This window comes from Moschus berezovskii, chromosome 9 (assembly GCF_049115385.1).
Source record: "Moschus berezovskii isolate FMDL1 chromosome 9, NW_MosBer_1.0, whole genome shotgun sequence".
Lineage (NCBI taxonomy): Eukaryota > Metazoa > Chordata > Mammalia > Artiodactyla > Moschidae > Moschus > Moschus berezovskii.
In genome coordinates, this window is record NC_142468.1 from 22,184,661 (window position 1) to 22,204,230 (window position 19,570).

General features: G+C 53.5%; 1 protein-coding gene across 4 annotated transcripts in view; it reads right to left on the reverse strand.

Annotated features, from left to right (window-relative positions):
- The window catches only part of PLEKHD1 (pleckstrin homology and coiled-coil domain containing D1), a 35,298-nt gene extending 19,510 nt beyond the window's left edge, over positions 1–15,788 (reverse strand). Inside the window, exons 1-2 of one of the 4 annotated variants that reach the window (XM_088839506.1) lie at positions 15,359–15,788; positions 149–242 (exon numbers count right to left, since the gene is read on the reverse strand). In XM_088839506.1, the coding sequence (XP_088695632.1) occupies positions 149–242; positions 15,359–15,507 (243 nt within the window). In that variant the 5' untranslated portion in view covers positions 15,508–15,788. The remainder of the gene's footprint in view (positions 1–148; positions 243–15,358) is intronic. The other 3 variants (XM_088839505.1, XM_055437006.2, XM_088839507.1) reach the window with 3 other exon arrangements.
- Positions 15,789–19,570: the final 3,782 nt, after the last annotated feature.

The following is a 19,570-nucleotide window of genomic DNA, read 5'->3' on the forward strand; positions in this document are numbered from 1 at the left end:
GAGGGGGTCAGTGTGGTTTCTGCCCCCCACCAAGACTTGCTGTGAGACCAGAGCAAGACACCAAAGAGCACCCTCTCCTCTGAGGATACTGTCCCCTGTCGTTCCCACTGGGCACTCCCGCATTGTGCCCTGGGGAGAGGCCCCTCACCTTGGGATGGATATTGAAGTATTTATTGGTTTCAAAGCTCTTTTTTTCGCTCTCAGAGTAGTAAAGAAGGAAGCTCTCTTTGATGATGAAAAACCTATAGTGGGTGGTGGGGAGGAGGGGCAAACAGGAAAGAAGGGGTGAGGTTTCTCGGGACGACAAGAGCACCCTTGGGGCATCAGCGCTCACGTGGGGAGCCCATGGGTGCACTACTCAGACTCATCCTTGCCAGCTCACGTGCCACATCCAGGCAAAGTCTTCAGCTGGCCAGTCCCCCGCCAACAGGCAGCCCACCCTCACACCAGTGGACAAGCGGAAGTGGGAGGCCCAAAGGCAGCCTCCGGCAGCCTCTCCAGCTGCCGAGCCGCCACCTTTGGCACAGGGGGGTATCTGTGGTCCTTCCCCTCGGGTATCTTCAGCCCTGTGAGTCTACCCTAGGAAGGGCAGAAGGACTGGAGGATGCACAGTTCCAAAGTGGGTCTTTTGACACGTGGTCCTGAAGACTGGCAATCAAATGGCATGTGGGTACTGGGCTGGTGAGGCGAGGCCTGCAGCCTACATGTGACACCTGCATTGCCTTTGGTCTTGGATGTTCCACACAGCCTCCTTTCTGGGCCCTGGGGCTAACTTAGGGCTTCCCTGGTGGCTCAGACAGTAAGGAATCCACCTCCACTGCAGGAGACGTGGGTTTGATCCCCGGGTTGGGAAAATCTCCTGGGGAATGGAATGGCTACCCACTCCAGTACTCTCGCCTGGAAAATCCCGTGGATAGGGGAACCTGGTGGACTACAGTCCATGGGGTCGCAAAGAGTTGGACACTACTGAGTGACTAACGCTTTCACTTTGGGATCTCTAGGCCTTTGGTGCTTTCTGACTTTGATGCCCCCAGGCGGAGCTCTTGCATCCACCCAGGGAACTCTCACAGGACTGATGACTAGATAAGACACCAGGCGCCCTCCAGGAGAAGATCCGATTGGATCTGAGAGCTCAGGTCCAGGATGGTAGCTCCATCCTCCTGGGGCAGCTGCTAATGCTGCTGTTGGAGCCATGGGACTAGGGGGAGCTGGAAACACCGCTCAGATGGGCTCATGATGGCCAACAGCACGACTCTCCCCTGCTCTGAGTTCAGTGACATCGTACCGGTAGCTGCTATCAGTCAGAGTGGGAATATTCACACCATGGAAATCATCAAATGCTACAAAACATCAAGGGCTCCACCCCACCCCACCCCCAAGAGAGCAAGTGGTTAAACATTCACCGCCACACCCCTGGTTGGACACACCCTCTTGGGAGGGACTCGAAAAGTGGCTGGTGAGTCTCTGAAGGTGCCACCAGCCATGGGGACCCTCCCGAGGCCACAGATGCAGTGGGAGGGTTGCTGTGACTGCCGATGGCTGCAGCCTCGCCTCCCCCAGGAAAGGAGCTCAGCTCTGCCCTTCGCTGTGCACCCCACCCCAATCATGTTCTTTATTTGCATGGACCCCTCGTGGCCCAGCCAGACACTGAGGGCAGCTGTGGACCTCAGAGGTGACCTCCTGCTAAAGCCGATTCACCCCGCCGCCGCTCACCCCCAGTGGAGGAACACACGAGTACCGTCTGCAGAACAGCGGACACGTTCTGAGCCCCCCAGCACCTGACCCCTGCCCACCTTCTCAGCCTTCCTGCCACTTCTGCCCTTTAGCCCCTTGGCCCCACGAACACTAAGCTCGCTGCCTCCCACCTCACTCTGTCTTGCATGATCCTGCGAAAGAGACTGCACAGTTTTCCCAGGAATGCCCACCCTGTCTCTCTCCACCTGGCTGAAACTGTCTCCCTGTTGGTGCCCAGACCAGCTCCTGTACGTGCTGACCGGCTGTGCACTGGGCACTTAGCACCACTGCCACACCCTGGGTGCTCACTCTTGTCTGGAGGGTCTGTCATGGTCCTTCAGCCCTGTGGGACAAGAGAGATGTCCCCTGACAGTTTCAAAGGAAATTCATGGAGTGGAAAAGAACACAGACCTGTCATTTCTCAGCCTGGGGTGGGGGGAAGGGGGAGGGGCTAGACCAAGTAAGCTTGCCTCTCTGAGCCTCAGTTTATTCACCTATAGAATGTGATAACACGGACCTCATCTGGTTATCGTGAGGATCAGATGAGACTGTGCTCATCACTCTGCCAATTTGCAGAAGAGCCAGGCCTGGACTGAGTGGCACAGATCCACAGTCCTGTCACCACAGAAAAATGGGAGGCAGGGGATACAGGGCCGCCTCTTAGGGACCCTTCTCCTCCCCTTTCAGTGGTTACTGAAATACTGCTATGGAATGACCTGTATTCCCCTGGATTTATAAGCTGAAGCCTTAACTCCCAATGTGACTGTATCTGGAGACGGGGTCTTAATTTTTTTTTAAAGACTTTTCTTTGATGCGGACCATTTTTAAAGTTTCTATTGAATTTGCTACAATATTGCTTCTGTTTTACGTTGTGGTTTTTTGGCCCCAAGGCATGTGGGATCCTAGCTCTCCAATCCCAACCAGGGATCAAACCTGCAGCCCCTGCATTGGAAGGTGGACGCTTAACCACAGGACTACCAAGGCAGTCCCTGGACATAGGGTCTTTAGATAGTAGTTAAGGTTATACGAGGTCAAGAAGTGGGACCACAATCCAATCCTATTAAGACGAAGCATTTGCTCTCCCACTTGGCCCCTTGAGAACATAGTGAGAAGGCGACCGTCGGCAAGCCAGGAAGAGAGTCCTTCCCAGAAAGAACCTGCTTATGTCAGCACCTGATCTCGGACTTTCAGCCTCCTAAGAAAATAAATTTCTGTTGTTGAGCAAAAGGGTTTAACAGTGTAACAGATTGTTTACTCAACCTATGGTATTTGCCTGAGCTGACCAACATAAATACTTTCTTGGCTTCGTGATACTTCTAGAGATCCCTCCTCACTCAGAGCAAAGCACTGTGCCAGGGATTTGGTGGGGATGGCAGGCAGACGGTCACTAGACACATGGGCAGGGAGAGAACGGGGCTCTGGAGGCAAACAATCCCTTTCCCTCAAGCCACAGCCTCCAGCCAGCTCCCAGCCTTGCAGAGTCTTCCCTTCAAAGCTCCTCTACAAAATGAGGCCGCGAGTATCTGTCTCTTGGGGCTGCTATGAAGAAACGTTCATTGATTCAACAAATAATCGCTGCACTCCCACCTGTGCCAGGCAATGTTCTGAGTGTCAGGGACAGAGATGTGGACAAGAGAGACACAAATCCCTGTTTCCATAGAGTTTATACTTGAGAGTGTGCAGTGGGGAGGCAGACAGTAAATAAGTTAGAAAGGAAGACTTGCAAAGTACCAGATGTTGCTAAATGTTATGGAGGAAAATAAAGCGGGGGGAGCAATGGGGTGAGGGGTGGGTGGAGGAGGTTTTGGTATTAAACAAAGTGGTCAAGGAGAGCCTGAAGGCATCATCTGTGGAAAGGTAAGTGTTCCAGGCAGAGGAGCTGCAGGTGCAAAGGCCCTGGAATGGGAAGTGTGCCTGGTTCTGGAAGAAATTGCAGTGTGGCTGCAGCAGACGGAACCAGGTAGAAAGCAGATTGTGTAAGGCCCTGTTGGCTACTATGATAGCATTCATGATAAAGCTAACGTTTATTTAGCACTTACCCCAAGCAATACATTATAGCAAGCAGTTACCTCTCTTAATGCATTTAACACTCACTATTATCCGACAAGGGCTTCCCTGGTGGCTCAGACGGTAAAGGATCTGCAAGAAATGCGGGAGACCTGGGTTCAGTCCCTGGGTGGAGAAGATACCCTGGAGAAGGGAATGGGAACCCACTTCAGTATTCTTGCCTGGAGAGTTCTGTGGACAGAGCAGCCTGGCAGGCTACAGTCCACGGGGTTGCAAAGAGTCACTGATGACTGAGCAACTAACACTTTCGTTATCCTGTGAGGCAGGTGTCTGCATTTTCCATGGGCAGAAATGAAGCAGAAAGGCGACGTGACCTGCTGAAAGTCAGACTGCTGGTTGATAGAGGCTGATTTTTCCTCTGAGTAGGAGGGACAGGCACTGGAGCATTCTGAGAGGAGTGACATGATCTGACTCGCACTGCAGAAGGCTCAGTCTGGCTGCTGGGTTGAGGACAGACTGTTGCTGGGGGGTTAGTGGGTAATGCATGGGATCCCTCAGGGCCTGGGACCACAGGAGGGACAGGAAAGGATCCAGGGGATGAAGGCATGAAAAGTCCTCCACACCCGTCTGCCACGTAGGATGTCACGGCCCTCCTCTCTGTGCCCTCTGAGAGGCAGGGGAAGACAGATGTCCAGGGCATGCTTTGTTCCAGACTTCGGCAGAGCTAGGGGCTCCCATGGCTACAGGGGTCAGGAAGGGTTATGTGCCATGCATGCCAAGCCTGGTCTGGTTGCAGCTGCTCTGAGTTTGCTTTGGGTGGGGATGGGAGTCAAGGGAAGGAAGCTGGCATGGACCTGGAGGAGGAGGGTGACTCCCCGGCTGGCAAGGAGGAGGACTGCCCAACAAAGGGTACACCGGCGAGCTCACTTCTAGGACCCAAAGGGCTACCTTTGCTTGTAACCCTGTCTCAGCGCCTGCCCACTGCTCCAGCTGATGATGCTCAGCTTCTCTGCAGCAGGTGGGGGCCCGAGGTTACAGTGCTCCTGCACAGAAGGGTGCTTCCTCTTCCTGCCCCTTCCTCCAACATCCCCTTACTTCCGGGGTTCTCATTCTGACCACGAGCCAGGGGCTGCCTCCTTCTGAGTCCTGCAGAGGGCCTCACTGAATAAGGGCTGGAGATAGTCACTGGTTGTTTAGCTGTTCTCATGTGCTGCTTTCTATGCAGAGTGTGAAAGAAAAAGTGAAAGTGTTAGTTGGTCAGTGGTGTCCAACTCTTTGCGACCCCATAGACTGTAGCCCACCAGGCTCCACTGTCCATGGAATTCTCCAGGCAAGAATACTGGAGTGGGGTTGACATTACCTTCTCCAGGGGATCTTCCTGACCCAGATATCGAACCCAGGTCTCCGGCACTGCAGGCAGATTCTTCACTGTCTGAGCCACCAGGGAAGCCCTGCTGCTGCTGCTGCTGCTAAGTCACTTCAGTCATGTCCGACTCTGTGCGACCCCATAGACGGAAGCCCACCAGGCTCCCCCGTCCCTGGGATTCTCCAGGCAAGAACACTGGAGTGGGTTGCCATTTCCTTCTCCACAGGGAAGCCCTAGGTATCAGGTATCAGTATTTGATCCATGTAATAATCCTGGAAGGTAGGGCTTTTTGTTCCCATTTTACAGATGAGGAAACTGAGGTTAAGAGATGAAGCTACACACGCAAGGTCATATAGCCAGGGTAGAGGTGGAGCTGGGACTGGAAACACAGACAACAGCCTCCGTTCCTACTCCCATACCACACTGCTTCGGAAGCTGCTTTGGCCTTTGGGCCATCACCTCGGCAGGAAACAGATGGGCCAAAGACAGTAGGTGTCAAGGCTGGGGTAGCCAAGCGTCAGAACTCTGCCACTTACCAGCAGTGTGACCAGGGCAAGTCCTCTGACCTGTCTAGGGTTCTGGTCCCCCAGGGGAACTTGAAAACACTAATAGTACGTATATGTCTTAGGGTTATTGGGATAACGAAAAGAGTTGTTCACATAAAGCCTTTGAACATTGTGTGACACATGGTAAATATTCCTTAAGCATTTACTTTTATTACTACTAATAATACTTATTATTATTAGGTTCAGTGTCTGCCGCTGCCTCCCCTGACCTCCTTTCCCATTTGTGCTCAAAAGACTCCTACTGGCAAGAGCTCTTGGCTTCAGCCCAGCTGGCCAACTCGCTGTCCTCCAAATACACAGTGCTTTCCTGCACCCACCCCTCCCTCCTGTCCGAGGCCGACCCTTCTGCCCAGGCCAACTTCAGTCCTGGGCAAAGCTTTGTCTCCAGTCCTAGCCCCTAGGGTCTCCCCATCTAGTCCTAAGCTTCCGTGAAGCCCAGAGTATGTACGTGAGTAAAGGGTCTGTGTCTGCCCTGGCTGCCTCTTCTCTCTGGTCTTAAAGAATTTCACCTCTAGATGAAGGAAAATTTACCCGGTACCAAGATGCTCACTTTTCTAAGTGTTGTATTGACATTATCATATTTAATCTCTCATGGCAACCCTGAGAGTTAGGGCTGTATTTCCATTTCACTGGTGAGGGAACTGAGGTACAGAGAGATTCAGCAATGAGTAAGGGGCAGACCGGAAACTCTGTCAGCTTGTTACCAGACCAGGCTCGTCTGCCCGACATGTAGCGAGCCAAATGCTAAGATGCTGTGGTTTGCAGCAGAGAAGGAGCGTGTGTGTGGTGGCCAGGAGCTCATGTTATGTATATACTAACACCACGTCAGAAGTTAAAACCTACTGAGAAAAAACTATACAACTTGGCTCCAACAAGTGTCACCCCAAGAACCTGGATTCTTCGGAAATATCTTCTCATGGATCCCATCAGGAAATAGATCTATATTTGAGGGATTACTTAAACTGTCATTTTTTTTAAAAATGATTTTCTTTCTTGATATGGAACCATTTTTAAAGTCTTTTATTTGCTGCAATATTGCCTCTGTTTTTTTTATGTTTTGGTGTTTTGGTCCCAAGGTTTATGGAACCTAACTCCCCAACCAGGGTTCGAACCCGCACCCCCTACAGTGGCACGCAAAGTCCTAAACACTGGACAACTAGGGAAGTCCCCTAAACTGTCATTCTTTTGTGAGCTGGCTAGGATTTATATTCCTTCTTGTTAAAACTCTGTACTTGCTCTTTGCCACGAATCTTTAAGCCCCAAACTCTAATTCATATGATGATTATTTAACATAAGACCAAGCGCCTGCCTTCAAAAGAGAAAAAACCCAGATCCAAAACATGGTTCCATGTTTGCAATCAAATGCAAAACAATTCCATTCCTCTAATTCTCCATAGGCCTTCCACCCTTATCAGCAAAATGTAGTCCTCTTCTGTCAAAGCTGAGGAACTGAATCAAGAGATAGGGGATGACTGAAACCATGCCCCATGGGCTGAAAAATCCGTAACTGGTGACTAACGCAAATTCTTGAGCTTGTCTGAACAGACCAGCAGATAAGGGAACAGCTTGTTTAAAAGCCCTCTGCTTGAAACACAACAAACTGGCTGAAACCAGGAGGACCAAACACATCTGATCAGAGTCTGCACAGAATAGACCTGCTCGCCCCGCAGGTGACGTTTTGATGTCACAGCCCCAGGTTCCCTCCATATCGGACTTCCCTGGAATTTCCACATGCCTTCCATAAAGAAGCACGTAACTCAGATGCACCTGTGTAGAACACAGACTCCTTCACCTCCTTCCTCCAGTCACCACCCCCCCATGCCTCAGACTCCCTTCTTGTTTAGACCATAAATACCCAAGCTGCTCGCCTCTGGGGAGGCAGATTTGAGATTAACTTTCCCAACTCCTCACTTGGATGCCTCGTGAATAAACCTTTCCTCTGCTGCAAAGCTGGGTGGCTCAGCATCTGGCTTGCTGTGTGTCAGGCAAGCAAAGTTGGCTGGGTAACATGCTGACAAAGCTCAGTTTCTCAGCCGCTCTGCTCTCTGATGCCCAGCCCCGCTCACCACTACTCTTGGCTCTCCTTACCACTTCAGACCTGGCATCATGGTTTGTCTTCTTAGAGCTTCTCTCTGCAAGGTGACTGCAAGCCCCTGGCCAGCTCAGGTCAGAGAGCATGAGCGAATCTCCTGGTACAGTCTGGGCCCGGAGCTTGATGATTTCCGGTCCTCAGGGAGCTTTATAGGCAAACACCGATTGTACAAATCAATAATTTAAAACACAGCCAATGCTTATACAGCTCCTCCTTTGTGCCAGGCACTGCTTTAATAAGATCATAATGGTTGTTAACCATTCACTCCTCACATGAGCTAGATGAAATGAGCGGAGAAGAGAGGTTAAGTAGCATGGCACGTGGGGAGCTAGGAACATTGTAAAGCACCAGCGTACCCTGCCACTTTGTAAATTTGTATGAGAAACAGGAAGAGGACAGACGGGCGAGGAATGAATGGTTGGGTGTCCAGCCCGGAATGTTCTCTGAGAGGGGGTGACAACTCAGCAGGGTTTGGAAGGACGAATAGGAGTGTCTAGGAAACTGAGGGGACGAGGGAAGTGGAGATGCATCTCAGACAGAAGGCACAGCAGATGCAACAAACATGGTGTTTCAAGGCTATCAGAACACGTCTGGTATTGCTGACTCTTGAGAGTCCCTTATACTGCAAGGAGATCCAACCAGTCCATTCTAGAGGAGATCAATCCTGGATGTTCATTGGAGGGACTGATGCTAAAGCTGAAACTGCAATACTTTGGCCACCTCATGCGACGAGTTGACTCACTGGAAAAGACTCTGATGCTGGGAAAGGTTGGGGGCGGGAGGAGAAGGGGACGACAGAGAATGAGATGGCTGGATGGCATCACCGACTCTGTGGACATGAGTTTGAGTGAACTCCGGGAGTTGGTGATGGACAGGGAGGCCTGGCGTGCTGTGATTCATGGGGTCGCGGAGAGTCGGACACGACTGAGCGACTGAACTGAACTGAACTGAACTGAACTGAAGTGCCAAAGGGGTGAGCAGTGGTGTGGGGGAGGGGAGTGAGAGGTGAGTTAAAGTCAAAGGCAGCAGTGGGGGCCAGACACAGGTGGGGCTTGTGGTCCCTGTGAGAAGGTGGGGCCCCTTGTGGCAGACGAGTGGAGCTGCCAGTGGGCTTCAAACAGGGCCCTTGTGAGGCCACCTTGCAGTTTCAGACGTGGAGAAGGTGTCTCGGGGTGCTCCACAGCTGGGCAGAGGGGTCAGGTTAGAGTTCTTGGTTGTTGCTGATAAAAGTCAGCAGAGCTTGTTGAGCAGACAAGGGAGGGAGAGCAGAGTCTGGGATGGCACGGGGGCCAGGACACTAACAGGTGCAAAGCAGGCAAGGTGCCATCCAAGCCGAACCAGGGCGCCCAGGAAGGCTTTCCTCAGCTTTGCTCCCACCTTTACTCCCCTCCTCAGTGCCCTGAAGGCAACAAGGGCTCACGCAGAGCTCGATGGTCAAGTGGGCCTCACAGTCTATCCAGCTGGAAGCGAGCAAAAAAGGCTACTTAGACCTGCAAGTACCTTCTAAGGTAGGTGGGTCCTGGCAAAGCAAGGCCCACCTGAACTGCTCCTGAATGTTTGGAGGTGCAAAGCCAAGTGTGAGTGTAGGGGCTGGGAAGGACGTTGCATCACAGAGTTAGAGAAATTTGGAGTGGGGGCAATCCTGGAGGGCATAGGAGAGGTGGGGTGAGGGGAGAGGGCAGAGGAGAGAGAACGCAGGGAAGATCCAAGAGCCTGGGCCCTGCAGGGTCAGGAGACAGCAGAGAACAATCCCAGCCCTGGTGGTAGTGACATGCAGTGTCTAGAAGGCTCAGGAAACCAGGGAACTGACCCAACTAGGTGCGTGCACCTCTGGGATTCAAATACGTCTCCACCCTGCTCTTTGACAAACCTTCTCTTCACACTGGAGCAGGAAATGGCAGCCCACTCCGGTATACTTGCCTGGAGAATCCCATGGACAGAGGAGCCTGGTGGGCTACAGTCCACGGGGTCACAAAGAGTTGAACGTTTACCTTCCCTTCACGCCGTCTACAAGGCCCCCAGAAAGCTTGTGTGGAGGCTGGTGCATCAGTGTGGCGGTGGGGATGCCGGGGGAGACTGAGGAAGGGGCCAGGTCCATATCTGCTAGTGCAACAAGGAGCATCTATGCGGGGCAGCCAGATCATCCACAGATAAGGCAACAAGAACTGAGCCCTCTGGGGATCGGCAGAAACCCTGGCCTGTGGAAGGGGGAAAGGCCATGGGTTACCTGATCCGGGAAGGCAGGACACCCAGCCTGGCGGCCTCTTCTTCCTGGAGGCCCCAACATCCAGAACAGGAGCGGCACTTAGGCTTCCTCAGCCCTGAGCCCCTTGGGCACTGAGAAAGGGGGTGTGGGGGTGAAGTCAAGTAAATCCTAGAGCCGGGGAAGGGCGGCTTATCAGAAGTGTCCCTTTCAGAAGTGGCAGGAATGACAGAGTTCCCAGTGCGTGTCCCTTTTTGCTCATTCCAGGCAGCCTGGCACACTCAGGGAATGCCCACCCTGGCCTCTGCTACTTGCCTGGCTCTAGGTCTGAGATGGCAAGACAGCAGAAATCCTGCCTGTGAAGTACCTGGGTGATGACAGTGAGGGTTTATGCAAAGATCACCAAGTCCAAGGGGCTCCAAAACATGTTAGCAGAGGGGATATATGTATACCTATAGCTGACTGACACTGTTGTACAGCAGAAACTAACACAACATCGTAAAGCAATTGTGTGCGTGCTCACTCAGTCATGTCTGACTTTGTGACCCCATGGACTGTAGCCCACCAGGCTCCTCTGTCCATAGCATTTTTCAGGCAAGAATACTGGAATGGGTGGTCATTTCCTCCTCCCGGGGATCTTCCCAACCCAGGGATCAAACCACATCTCTTGCATCTCCTGCTTTGGCAGGTAGGTTCTTTACCACTTGAGCCACCTGGGAATTATATTCCAATTTTAAAAAATCAAAAACAAGTTAGCAGAATTCTTTGAACAACATAGTAAAGACAAGCTTACTGTGCCAAGCAGGCAACAGTGCAGAGGCACTGGGTGAAGTAGGAGCCCACCTTCTGCCCCCCATCTCCCTGTGGTGGAGTGAGGCACCTTTAGAATCACCATGGAACAGAGTTTAAAAGCCATAATCTGATCCATTTCCATTTGACGGATGAGACACTGCCAGCCAGTGAGATGTGAGGCAGCTGTGCCTCGGCCTGGGTCACACAGCTGGTCACCGGCAGAGCTGGGACTGGAACTCAGGGCACCAGCCTCTGAGTCTGGGTTCACTTGCCACCAGGGCCACAACCGCTCTCAAAAGAAACTGCTTTACATTTCCAAGTCATGGACGTAAGACAGTTTAAAGTGTTCCACTTGAGTTCTGGCCCCTATTTTCAAACAGCGCATCAACAGCCTCTATGACAGCTCCTGGGGGTGGGGAAGGAGAAGTGTGCCTTGTTTGCATAACCAACTCATTTAACTTCGGGCCAGGCAAATCGTCACGTGACCCCAGTGAAGCCTGACATAATGGGTGCCATTTCATCTTACAGCTGTGCTATGATCTGGAGAGTGTACCCAGATCATACTTAAACTAAGCTCTCAAAACAACCTTGATGCCACCATCTTAGATAGATCTGGGGAGAACCCTGAGCTGCCACCTAGCCACTGCCCACCACCAAATGTTATCATTCTGAAAGAAGTTAGGAGAGCACAAGTTGACTATAAAAAAATAGAGGGGCCTGCAAACTGGGATAGAATAGGCAGAAATGCAGCTGTGCTGGGGGACACCTCCCAGTCAGCTGTGAGAAATGCTATGTGAGCCAAGAAGCGAGACCAAGTCCCAGCAGCATTGGAGTGAGCCTGAGCCTGGCGTGTGGAGGTGACAGGCAAGCTCTCTCCCCTCCCCAGCTCTTTGGGACAGCGTCACAGTGTCGCCTTTAGGAAGCGGTGCTCAGAGCCAAGGCTGAAACTCCCGGACCCAAATCTCTGTGGGAAGAAAGTCTCCTCAAGTCTTTTTGGCGGGATGAACACCAGCTACTCAGACCATCTTTCCACACCTGCACAGGTTGTGGCCTGAGATCTGGGAAATGAGGCCCCCTTACCTCCAGGGTTCCCCTGGCACTTAGTGGACACTGTGAGTCTCAGCTCCCTGAGGCAGAACCCGCCGATGCTCCACAAGAGTGAGCTAATGCCCAGGGCCCACTGGTCACCTTATACCCGGGGGGGGGGGGGAGGGACACGAGTGAAGGACACGTCCCAGATGCAGGAAGGAATCAGCTGGGCCCTGCTCCAGCCTTGGGAGGTGTGGAGAGGGATTAGGGAGTGGATTGGACTGCAAGAAGATCAAACCAGTCAATCCCAAAGGAAATCAACCCTGAATATTCATTGGAAGGACTGATGCTGAAACTGAAGCTCCAATATTTTGACCACGTGATGGGAAGAGCTCACTCATTGGAAAAGACCCTGATGCCGGGAAAGACTGAGGGCAAGAGGAGAAGGGAGGGCAGAGGATGAGATGGTGGGATGGCATCATCCGCTCAACGGACATGAGTTTGAGCAAACTCTGGGAGACAGTGAAGGACAGGGAAGCCTGGCGTGCTACAGTCCATGGGGTCGCAGAGTCGAACGTGACTTCGCGACTGAACAACAGCTGGAATGCTGGGAAAAGAATGAAGCCCTGGGAGGGAGCTGGCCTGTCTGCTGGATCAGTGCCACCGCGTGGCTGACAGTGGCCCAGGCAGAGATGCTTCACTCCTGTCCTACTTGTCTCTGAGCACCTGTGTCTCCACTGCTCACAGGTGAGGGGGAGGAGTCACCCTCTGGACACCTCTCCCAGATCCTCTGATTACTGCTAAAATACGTTGTTGATTCCTTTCTCTTTTTGTTGTTCATGGGGAAAAAAAGCTGACCCTTCAGCTCAAGGGCATCTTCCCACCCGGGGAAGAGCAGGGCTACTTGGGCACTAGAAGCTGGAGGCACAGGCCCTGAGACAGGCCCTGAGCGGAAGAGGTTTTATAGAACCCAGCCGGCCACAGCCGCTCCCATCCTGCCCATGAGTTATTTATGCAGCTCAGGAGCCTTTCCAGGCCCCCTCCTCTTAGCTGCTCCCCCCCTAACCATGGCATCGATTGCTCTAATGGCAGGGCTCTGCGGCAGCAGGCCTGAGTGCCCCCTCCCCAGGCCTTCCTGTGGCTGCTAATTAGCTGGAGTCCAAAGAGGCCACAGAGAGGTAACTGGGGCCCAAGAGGCCTTGCTGGGAAGTGACAGGGGCCTAAGCTTCGCATCAGGCCTCCCCGCAACCCATTCCAGACCCTCTCTGGCCGGCTGTTGCTGATCCAAGGCTAAATCACATATGCGTGTGTGTGTGTTTATCTTTGAGCATGGACAGAGGCCTAGAGAGGTCAGGGGAACGTTAGCTCTTTCCTAAGTCCCAGGGAAGGAGGAGTCTTTGCACAGGGGCAACTCCGGAATTCCCATGAAGGAACAGAGTGTGAAAATCTCCTTGGACGGAGGCTGAAGGACTTGACTTTGCAGAGCGTGTACACTGTTCTGACTTGGGCTGGATGATTTTTTGAGTGGCTGTGGGAGTTACTGGTGGAGATTCTTGGGGTGGGAGTGCTACAGCTCTCCAAGGCCCCTGGGCTCCATCACGGTCCTTTTAGCTGGGGAACTTTTGCCCACAATGCCTCCCAGCCCTGGAATCAATTGCAGATGCAGAGGCCAAGTCCCCACACCTGTGGATGATGGGTACTAGGGGACAGACCTGGGGGTTGTAGATCCCCAGCACTTACTAGGAATGCCATCAGGTGAAAATGCATGGAAAGGGACTTCTAGGAGGACAAGATCCAAAGGTAATACCAAGGACAGCAGCTAGACCCAACAGAGGAGTGTTGTCTGCCTGGAGCAACTGAGGTAGAAGGGGGTGGTGGGTGCATTCTGCTAATGGTTCTTGAATTTATAAACAGCCTCCCCACACCCACTTGATGCCCTTGGTAGAGACAAGCCTGCTCCTGGTGCTTGAGAACTGCCGCTCAGACTACACAGCCCTGGAAACCCCTCACAACATGGCTTCTCTGCTGCCCCAGGCCTCCACTCAGGGTATCAGAGATAAGCTCAACTTAGGAGGAACTCAAGGAGCGGCCATCCCATTAAACCCCAAAGAGAAGTCCAGCAGAAACCAGGTGTGTAGAATGTGAAACAGCATCCACAGCTCTGTTTGTTCTGTAGACATATTAAATTATTCATCAAAACAGAACATCAAAACCAACTATTACCATGTCCCTGTGAACTGTGTTCCTGGGCACAAAGGAGCCCCCTGCTCAGGGGCAGATGCACGGGGAGGCGGGGGGATGGAAGGGGCATCTAGACCCCCTCCTAGTTTCCTGGCAGGGTCATGCCTCCAGGCAGGGGCCATCGCACAGCAAATCTCAGAGCTGAGATTGCCCTGAAGGTGAAGACTTTCCAGAAGATGGCCCACTGCTCCTGAAACCAGCATCGGGAGCTTCCTGCAAGTTCAGGGCTGTGAACTCCCCCTTCCTCCAATACCTTCCAGGCATTGAGTGAGCCATGAGTGGCTACTGGCCTCTGGGGCGTGGCCTTGGAACTGGGACCAGGAAGCTGATGCTGAAGACCCAGGCTTCTCTGACCTTACCCACCACCCCTTCCCGGGATCAGTCCTTCTGACAGGACCCATCCATCCTCAGTCCTGCCCCATCTCCCTTCCCCCAAACCCCAAGAGTCCCTCCTTTCTGTTCCAGCTTCTTTGCCTGAAGCACTGGCGTCTCTCTTCTGTAGGCCCAGTTTAAAGACACACATGCATGCGTGTGCATGATAAGTCACTTCAGTCGTTTCCAACTCTTTGTGATCCCAAGGACTGCAGCCTGCCAAGCTCCTCTATCCATGGGATTTCCCAGCCCAGAAAACTAGAGTGGGTTGCCATGCCCTCCTCCAGGGGATCTTCCCAACCCAGGGATCGAATTCAGTCTCTTACATCTCCTGCATTGGCAGGCAGGTTCTTTACAACTAAAGAAGCCCCAGTTCCCAATAAGACTCCTCCAGGGGTGGGCACAGACCCTCCCAGGCCCTTCTTCCCTCCCCTGGCCAGTGCCTTTCAGAAGCTGCCTCACTGTATGTACCCGGTTGTTGGGCGTAGGTGGAAGTGGAGGGTGGAAGGTAGGACACCCATGCCCCACCTCTAAGCCCGCTTCTAGAAGCCTGGGGCAGAGGGATGTGAATATGATGGGGCGGGGTCCCAGGGAGGCTGTTTGGCTGAAGACAGGGCTTCTTTCTCCGCTGCAGAGTACGGCCCAATCCGACCCAACTGGGCTCCAACCACTGCCACGATCTCTTCCGCCCGCGCCCACTCTCCCCAGCCCGACTTGGATCCATTCCACAGAGAACTCAGCGGCCCCACCCCAGCTCGACCAGCGTCGGGCAGGGATGACCCGGTCCGGGGTTGGGATCCACATCTTCCAGGAGAAGCCAGCGAAAAGCGAAACGGGGCGAGGCCAAGGTCACAAGGAAGGCAGGCGCAGGATGGCAGTGAGGGGTTCAGTAAGGGGCCCTTAGGCCCTGGTTCCCTCCCCAGGTGGTCCTCACTTGGCGCGGGAGGGGCACTCACCGCCGGGACCACTTGGCCGACGGCCTCCCGAAGGACCGCTTCCACAGCACACCGTAGAGCTGCACCTTGGTGCTGATGTCTAGCGCGTCCGAGTCAGCCTGCTCCAGAGACGGCGAGGGCGACACCGAGTTGGACTTGGACGTGAACATCCTGGCTCGGCGGGGCTGCCCGCGGCCGGGCCCACCCGCTCCCCGGGGCCGGCAGGGACGCGGGGCTCTGGGCGAGGGCGGGCTCGGCGAGAGGCTGCGGGGAGGCGACGTCGGCGGGCGCCGTCTGGGCGCGTGGCAGCCGGCGGAGACGCGGAGCGGCGCGGGCCAGGAGCTGCGGCGTTCAAGCGCGCGGGGCCCGGAGCGTGGCGGTTAGGGGCGAGGGGGCGCGCAGCCTGCGGCTCGGGCTCCGGGCTGCGGCGGGCCGGGCGGGGAGCGAGGCTCAGCCTCCTGTCAACAGCATCACCCCCCTCTCCCTGCGACAGCCCCAATTCTGGTGGCCCCGATTGGCTGGGAGGGGCAGGTGAGCTGGCTGGAGGCCGGCCGCGAGCGCCAATCAGTGCGGGCGCCGGCGGGAGGGCCGGGCTCCGTGCGTCCGGAAGGTCCCGGCGGGGAGCCCGGCTCCGGGACGCAGCCCCAGCTCCCCAGCCCCGCCCCGCGGGCCCGTTTCTCGCCCGGGTTCCTTCTCGCGTGGGGCGCCTACATCGAAACCGGGGCCACGTCTGCTTTGTGACGGGCTTGGAGTCACTCCTGCAGATCCTTAAACTCGTTCTGGATGCGGGAGAGCAGACCATTGGGCTTGGAGTCCCACCTCAGTCCTTACGAGGCTCGGGGAAGCGGCAGTGAGCCTTAGTTTTCTCTCCTTTAGAGCGGAGACCGCTTACCGCCTCGGGTAGGGCAGGGAGCCAGGTGCGACTTCGGCCGGTGACCGAGCGCCCGGTCCACCGCGGCTGGCAGCCCCTCCCCGCCCGGCTGAGGTGGGTCTCACTTTGCACCACCGCGGCCGCGATCCGGATCAGATTTCCCTTCCCAGAACTTGGCTGCCTGCGTCGGAATTTGGCACTCAGTGCCAATCCCAAAGGGTCCGTGCCGCTGGTGTCCGTGATTTATCTGCGCGCCTGGCCCGTGCTCCCTGGGGCCTGGCGCTCCATCCACTTCCGCTCCTCTCGGCGGCTCTAGGTGATCGCCTTACTTTCAGGCGAGGGCAGTCGCCTGTCCAAACCCTGGGGACCGCCCGCAGAGAGATTCTGTTAGCACCGCCGCCTATGGGCACCGCTCCAAGCTCAGGGAAGCGAATCTGCGCGGTGAGAAGCAGCCAGCTGAACCAGGCTGCAGGCTCCCTACCCTTGGCCGGGGCGCCGCAGCCATCTCTGGGCAGGCAGGTTTCTTCTGAGCGCTTGGGAAAAACCCTCCTCCTCAGGGGTTCTTGATGCCTCACTTGTAAGATAAATAAGTCCGATTGGAACAGAGGTTTGCAAATAGGTAGTTGTTCAGTCACTAAGTCATGTGTCAGACTCTTTGAGACCCCATGGACTGCAGCAAGCCAGGCTTCCCTGTCCATCATCATCTCGTGGAGTTTGCTCAAACTCCTGTCCATCCAGTTGGAGATGCCATCCAACCATCTCAACCTCTGGCTTCCCCTTCTCCTCTTGCCCTCAGTCTTTTCCAGCATCAAGGTCTTTTCCAGTGAGTCGGCTCTTCGAATCAGGTGGCCTAAGTATTGGAGCTTCAGCTTCAGCATCAGTCCTTCCAATGAGTATTCAGGATTAATTTCCTTTAGGATTGACTGGTTTGAGCTCCTTGCTGTCCAAGAGACTTTCAAGAGTCTTCTGCACCACTGCAAATAGGTAGCCTGAATGTCAAATCACTTTACAAACTTTATTAATTTGCCAAAGTAAAAAGTAAAAAATTGAGGTATAATTAAAATATGACAAAACGTACCGATCTTAAGTATTTGATGAAGTTTATTTGATGAATGTATACACAGAGTCACCACTACCCAAAGCAAGGTGCAGTGCATTTCCATCACCCCAGAAGTTTCCCTCATGCTTCTGCTTAGTCAGCGTCCCCTCCTCACTCCCTCCCAGGCAAGCCACTTTCTGACTCTTATCAACCTTTACAAGCCTTTGTAAAAGTATATATTGTAATGCCTAAAATGGCATTCTCCACAGAGCAACCATCCCATAGTCTTTCAACCTGCCCGCTTCTCTCACTGTTAACCTGCTTGATTTCTCCCTGTAGGCATTTAAATTTATGATCCTCACTCAGTGCTCCTCCAAAGCCTTCCCAGGTCTACATATTATGAGTCTAGTTAAGAAAAGTGAAAGTGAAGTTGCTCAGTCGTGTCTGACTCTTTGCGACCCCATGGACTATAGCCTACCAGGTTCCTCCATCCATGGGATTTTCCAGGCAAGAATACTGGAGTGGGTTGCCATTTCCTTCTCCAGGTGATGTTCCCAACCCAGGGATTGAACCTGGGTCTCCTGCATTGTAGGCAGACGCTTTACCATCTGAACCACCTAATTAAGAAGGAGCTTAACAAAAAGGGCTTCTCCACCTTGGCACCTTTCCCCTAACAGAGTCCTGGGGTCCTAAGCCCAGGCAGCATCCCCTTGTGTCTCCCTGTCCAAAGGGGCTGATCTGAATTCCCCTCTTGGCTCATGTTGTCCTGCAGAACATCTCAGGCTCAGTTGTAACACAGGGTCCCGGGCAAGTCCATCAGAAGGAAAGAGACAGGACTAGGAAGATAATGAGAGCCCTCAGAGGGTATACAAAATAGACATTTCACACATTGGGGGGTTAGTTTGGACACATGCTTTAATGCTCGGAAAATTTCCTACTTTAGGAGTTCTGTTTTTTCCAGATGGGAGCCCAAAAACTTGTGTTGGAAGCTTGTGCTGTGGAGTTCACTGGTCAGGGGCATCAGGGCAGGACTCTGAGTTGCAGGTGACAAACATGAGGAAAGAGCATGCACAGCCATCAGTTTTCCAAGAGCGAATACCAGAGGCATCTGTCTGGCTTTGGGCAATACCTGGGGCTGCAGGGTTGTGCTCCCAATACAGCTCCTAGCAGCATTTGACAGGCTGCAGGGGCAGTCACAGGCGGGTGGGCTCCTGGCAGCACCCACATGGCAGCACCAACAGCCTGCCCATCCGGCTGCTTCTGCAGCTGTGGGAGAAAGGCAGGCTGCCTGGAATCATCTTTGAGGAAGTCCTTCCCAAGAAGAAGGGCCGGGTGAGCCCAGATGGCTCCTGGGAAAGCACTATCTTTGTTCCATTTCTTCAGTGGAAGAAGTAGAGCACAGGTTTCTTCAGTGGCAAAGAGAAAACAATCTTTGCCTCTTCTCTCTGCATACAGAACACCTGAATAGACCTTAGCTAATGCAAGGAGATCCAACCAGTCCATTTTAAAGATCAATCCTGGGTGTTCATTAGAAGGACTGATGCTAAAGCTGAAACTCCAATACTTTGGCCACCTCATGCGAAGAGTTGACTCACTGGAAAAGACTCTGATGCTGGGAAGGATTGGGGGCGGGAGGAGATGGGGACGACAGAGAATGAGATGGCTGGATGGCATCACCGACTTGATGGACGTGAGTTTGAGTGAACTCCAGGAGTTGTTGATGGACAGGGAGGCCCGGAGTGCTGTGATTCATGGGGTCGCAAAGAGTCGGACACAACTGAGTGACTGAACTGAACTGAACTGAAGTGAATGATAGTCAGGGAGAGGTGGAAAGACTGCCACGAGGCAAGCAGCGTGAGTGTGATGGTCCACTAGGTACTTAAATGGCTTCTGCTTCCCTCAGCTAACTGGTCCAGATCAAGCCAAGCCAGCCTTGTTAGAAGCCATTTCCACTTCCATCGTGTTCTCTGCTCCAGCTGGTGGGAGTGCAGGAGGTCTGGTGGATAGTTTAGCAGAAGACACAACAAGCGGGGTGCCAGTCCACTGCCCCAGCCCGAGTGTGGGCCAGGGCTGTCCAATCTTATCAGAAAGGAAGTCAGGGTGGATTGCAGGCTCAAACACAGAGCTGATGTTCCGAATATATGATTTACGTCTTATTCACTTCATGTTTGAAACATCCCCAATGAGGTGTGTTACTCTTAGTTTTCCAGATGAGAAAAATGAAGTTCAAAACAGTTGTCTACCTAAGGTCACCAAGCAATTCGTTTCCTGGAACATGGTAGGCACTCAAATATGTGCTGAATGAAGGAAAGTGGCAGGATTT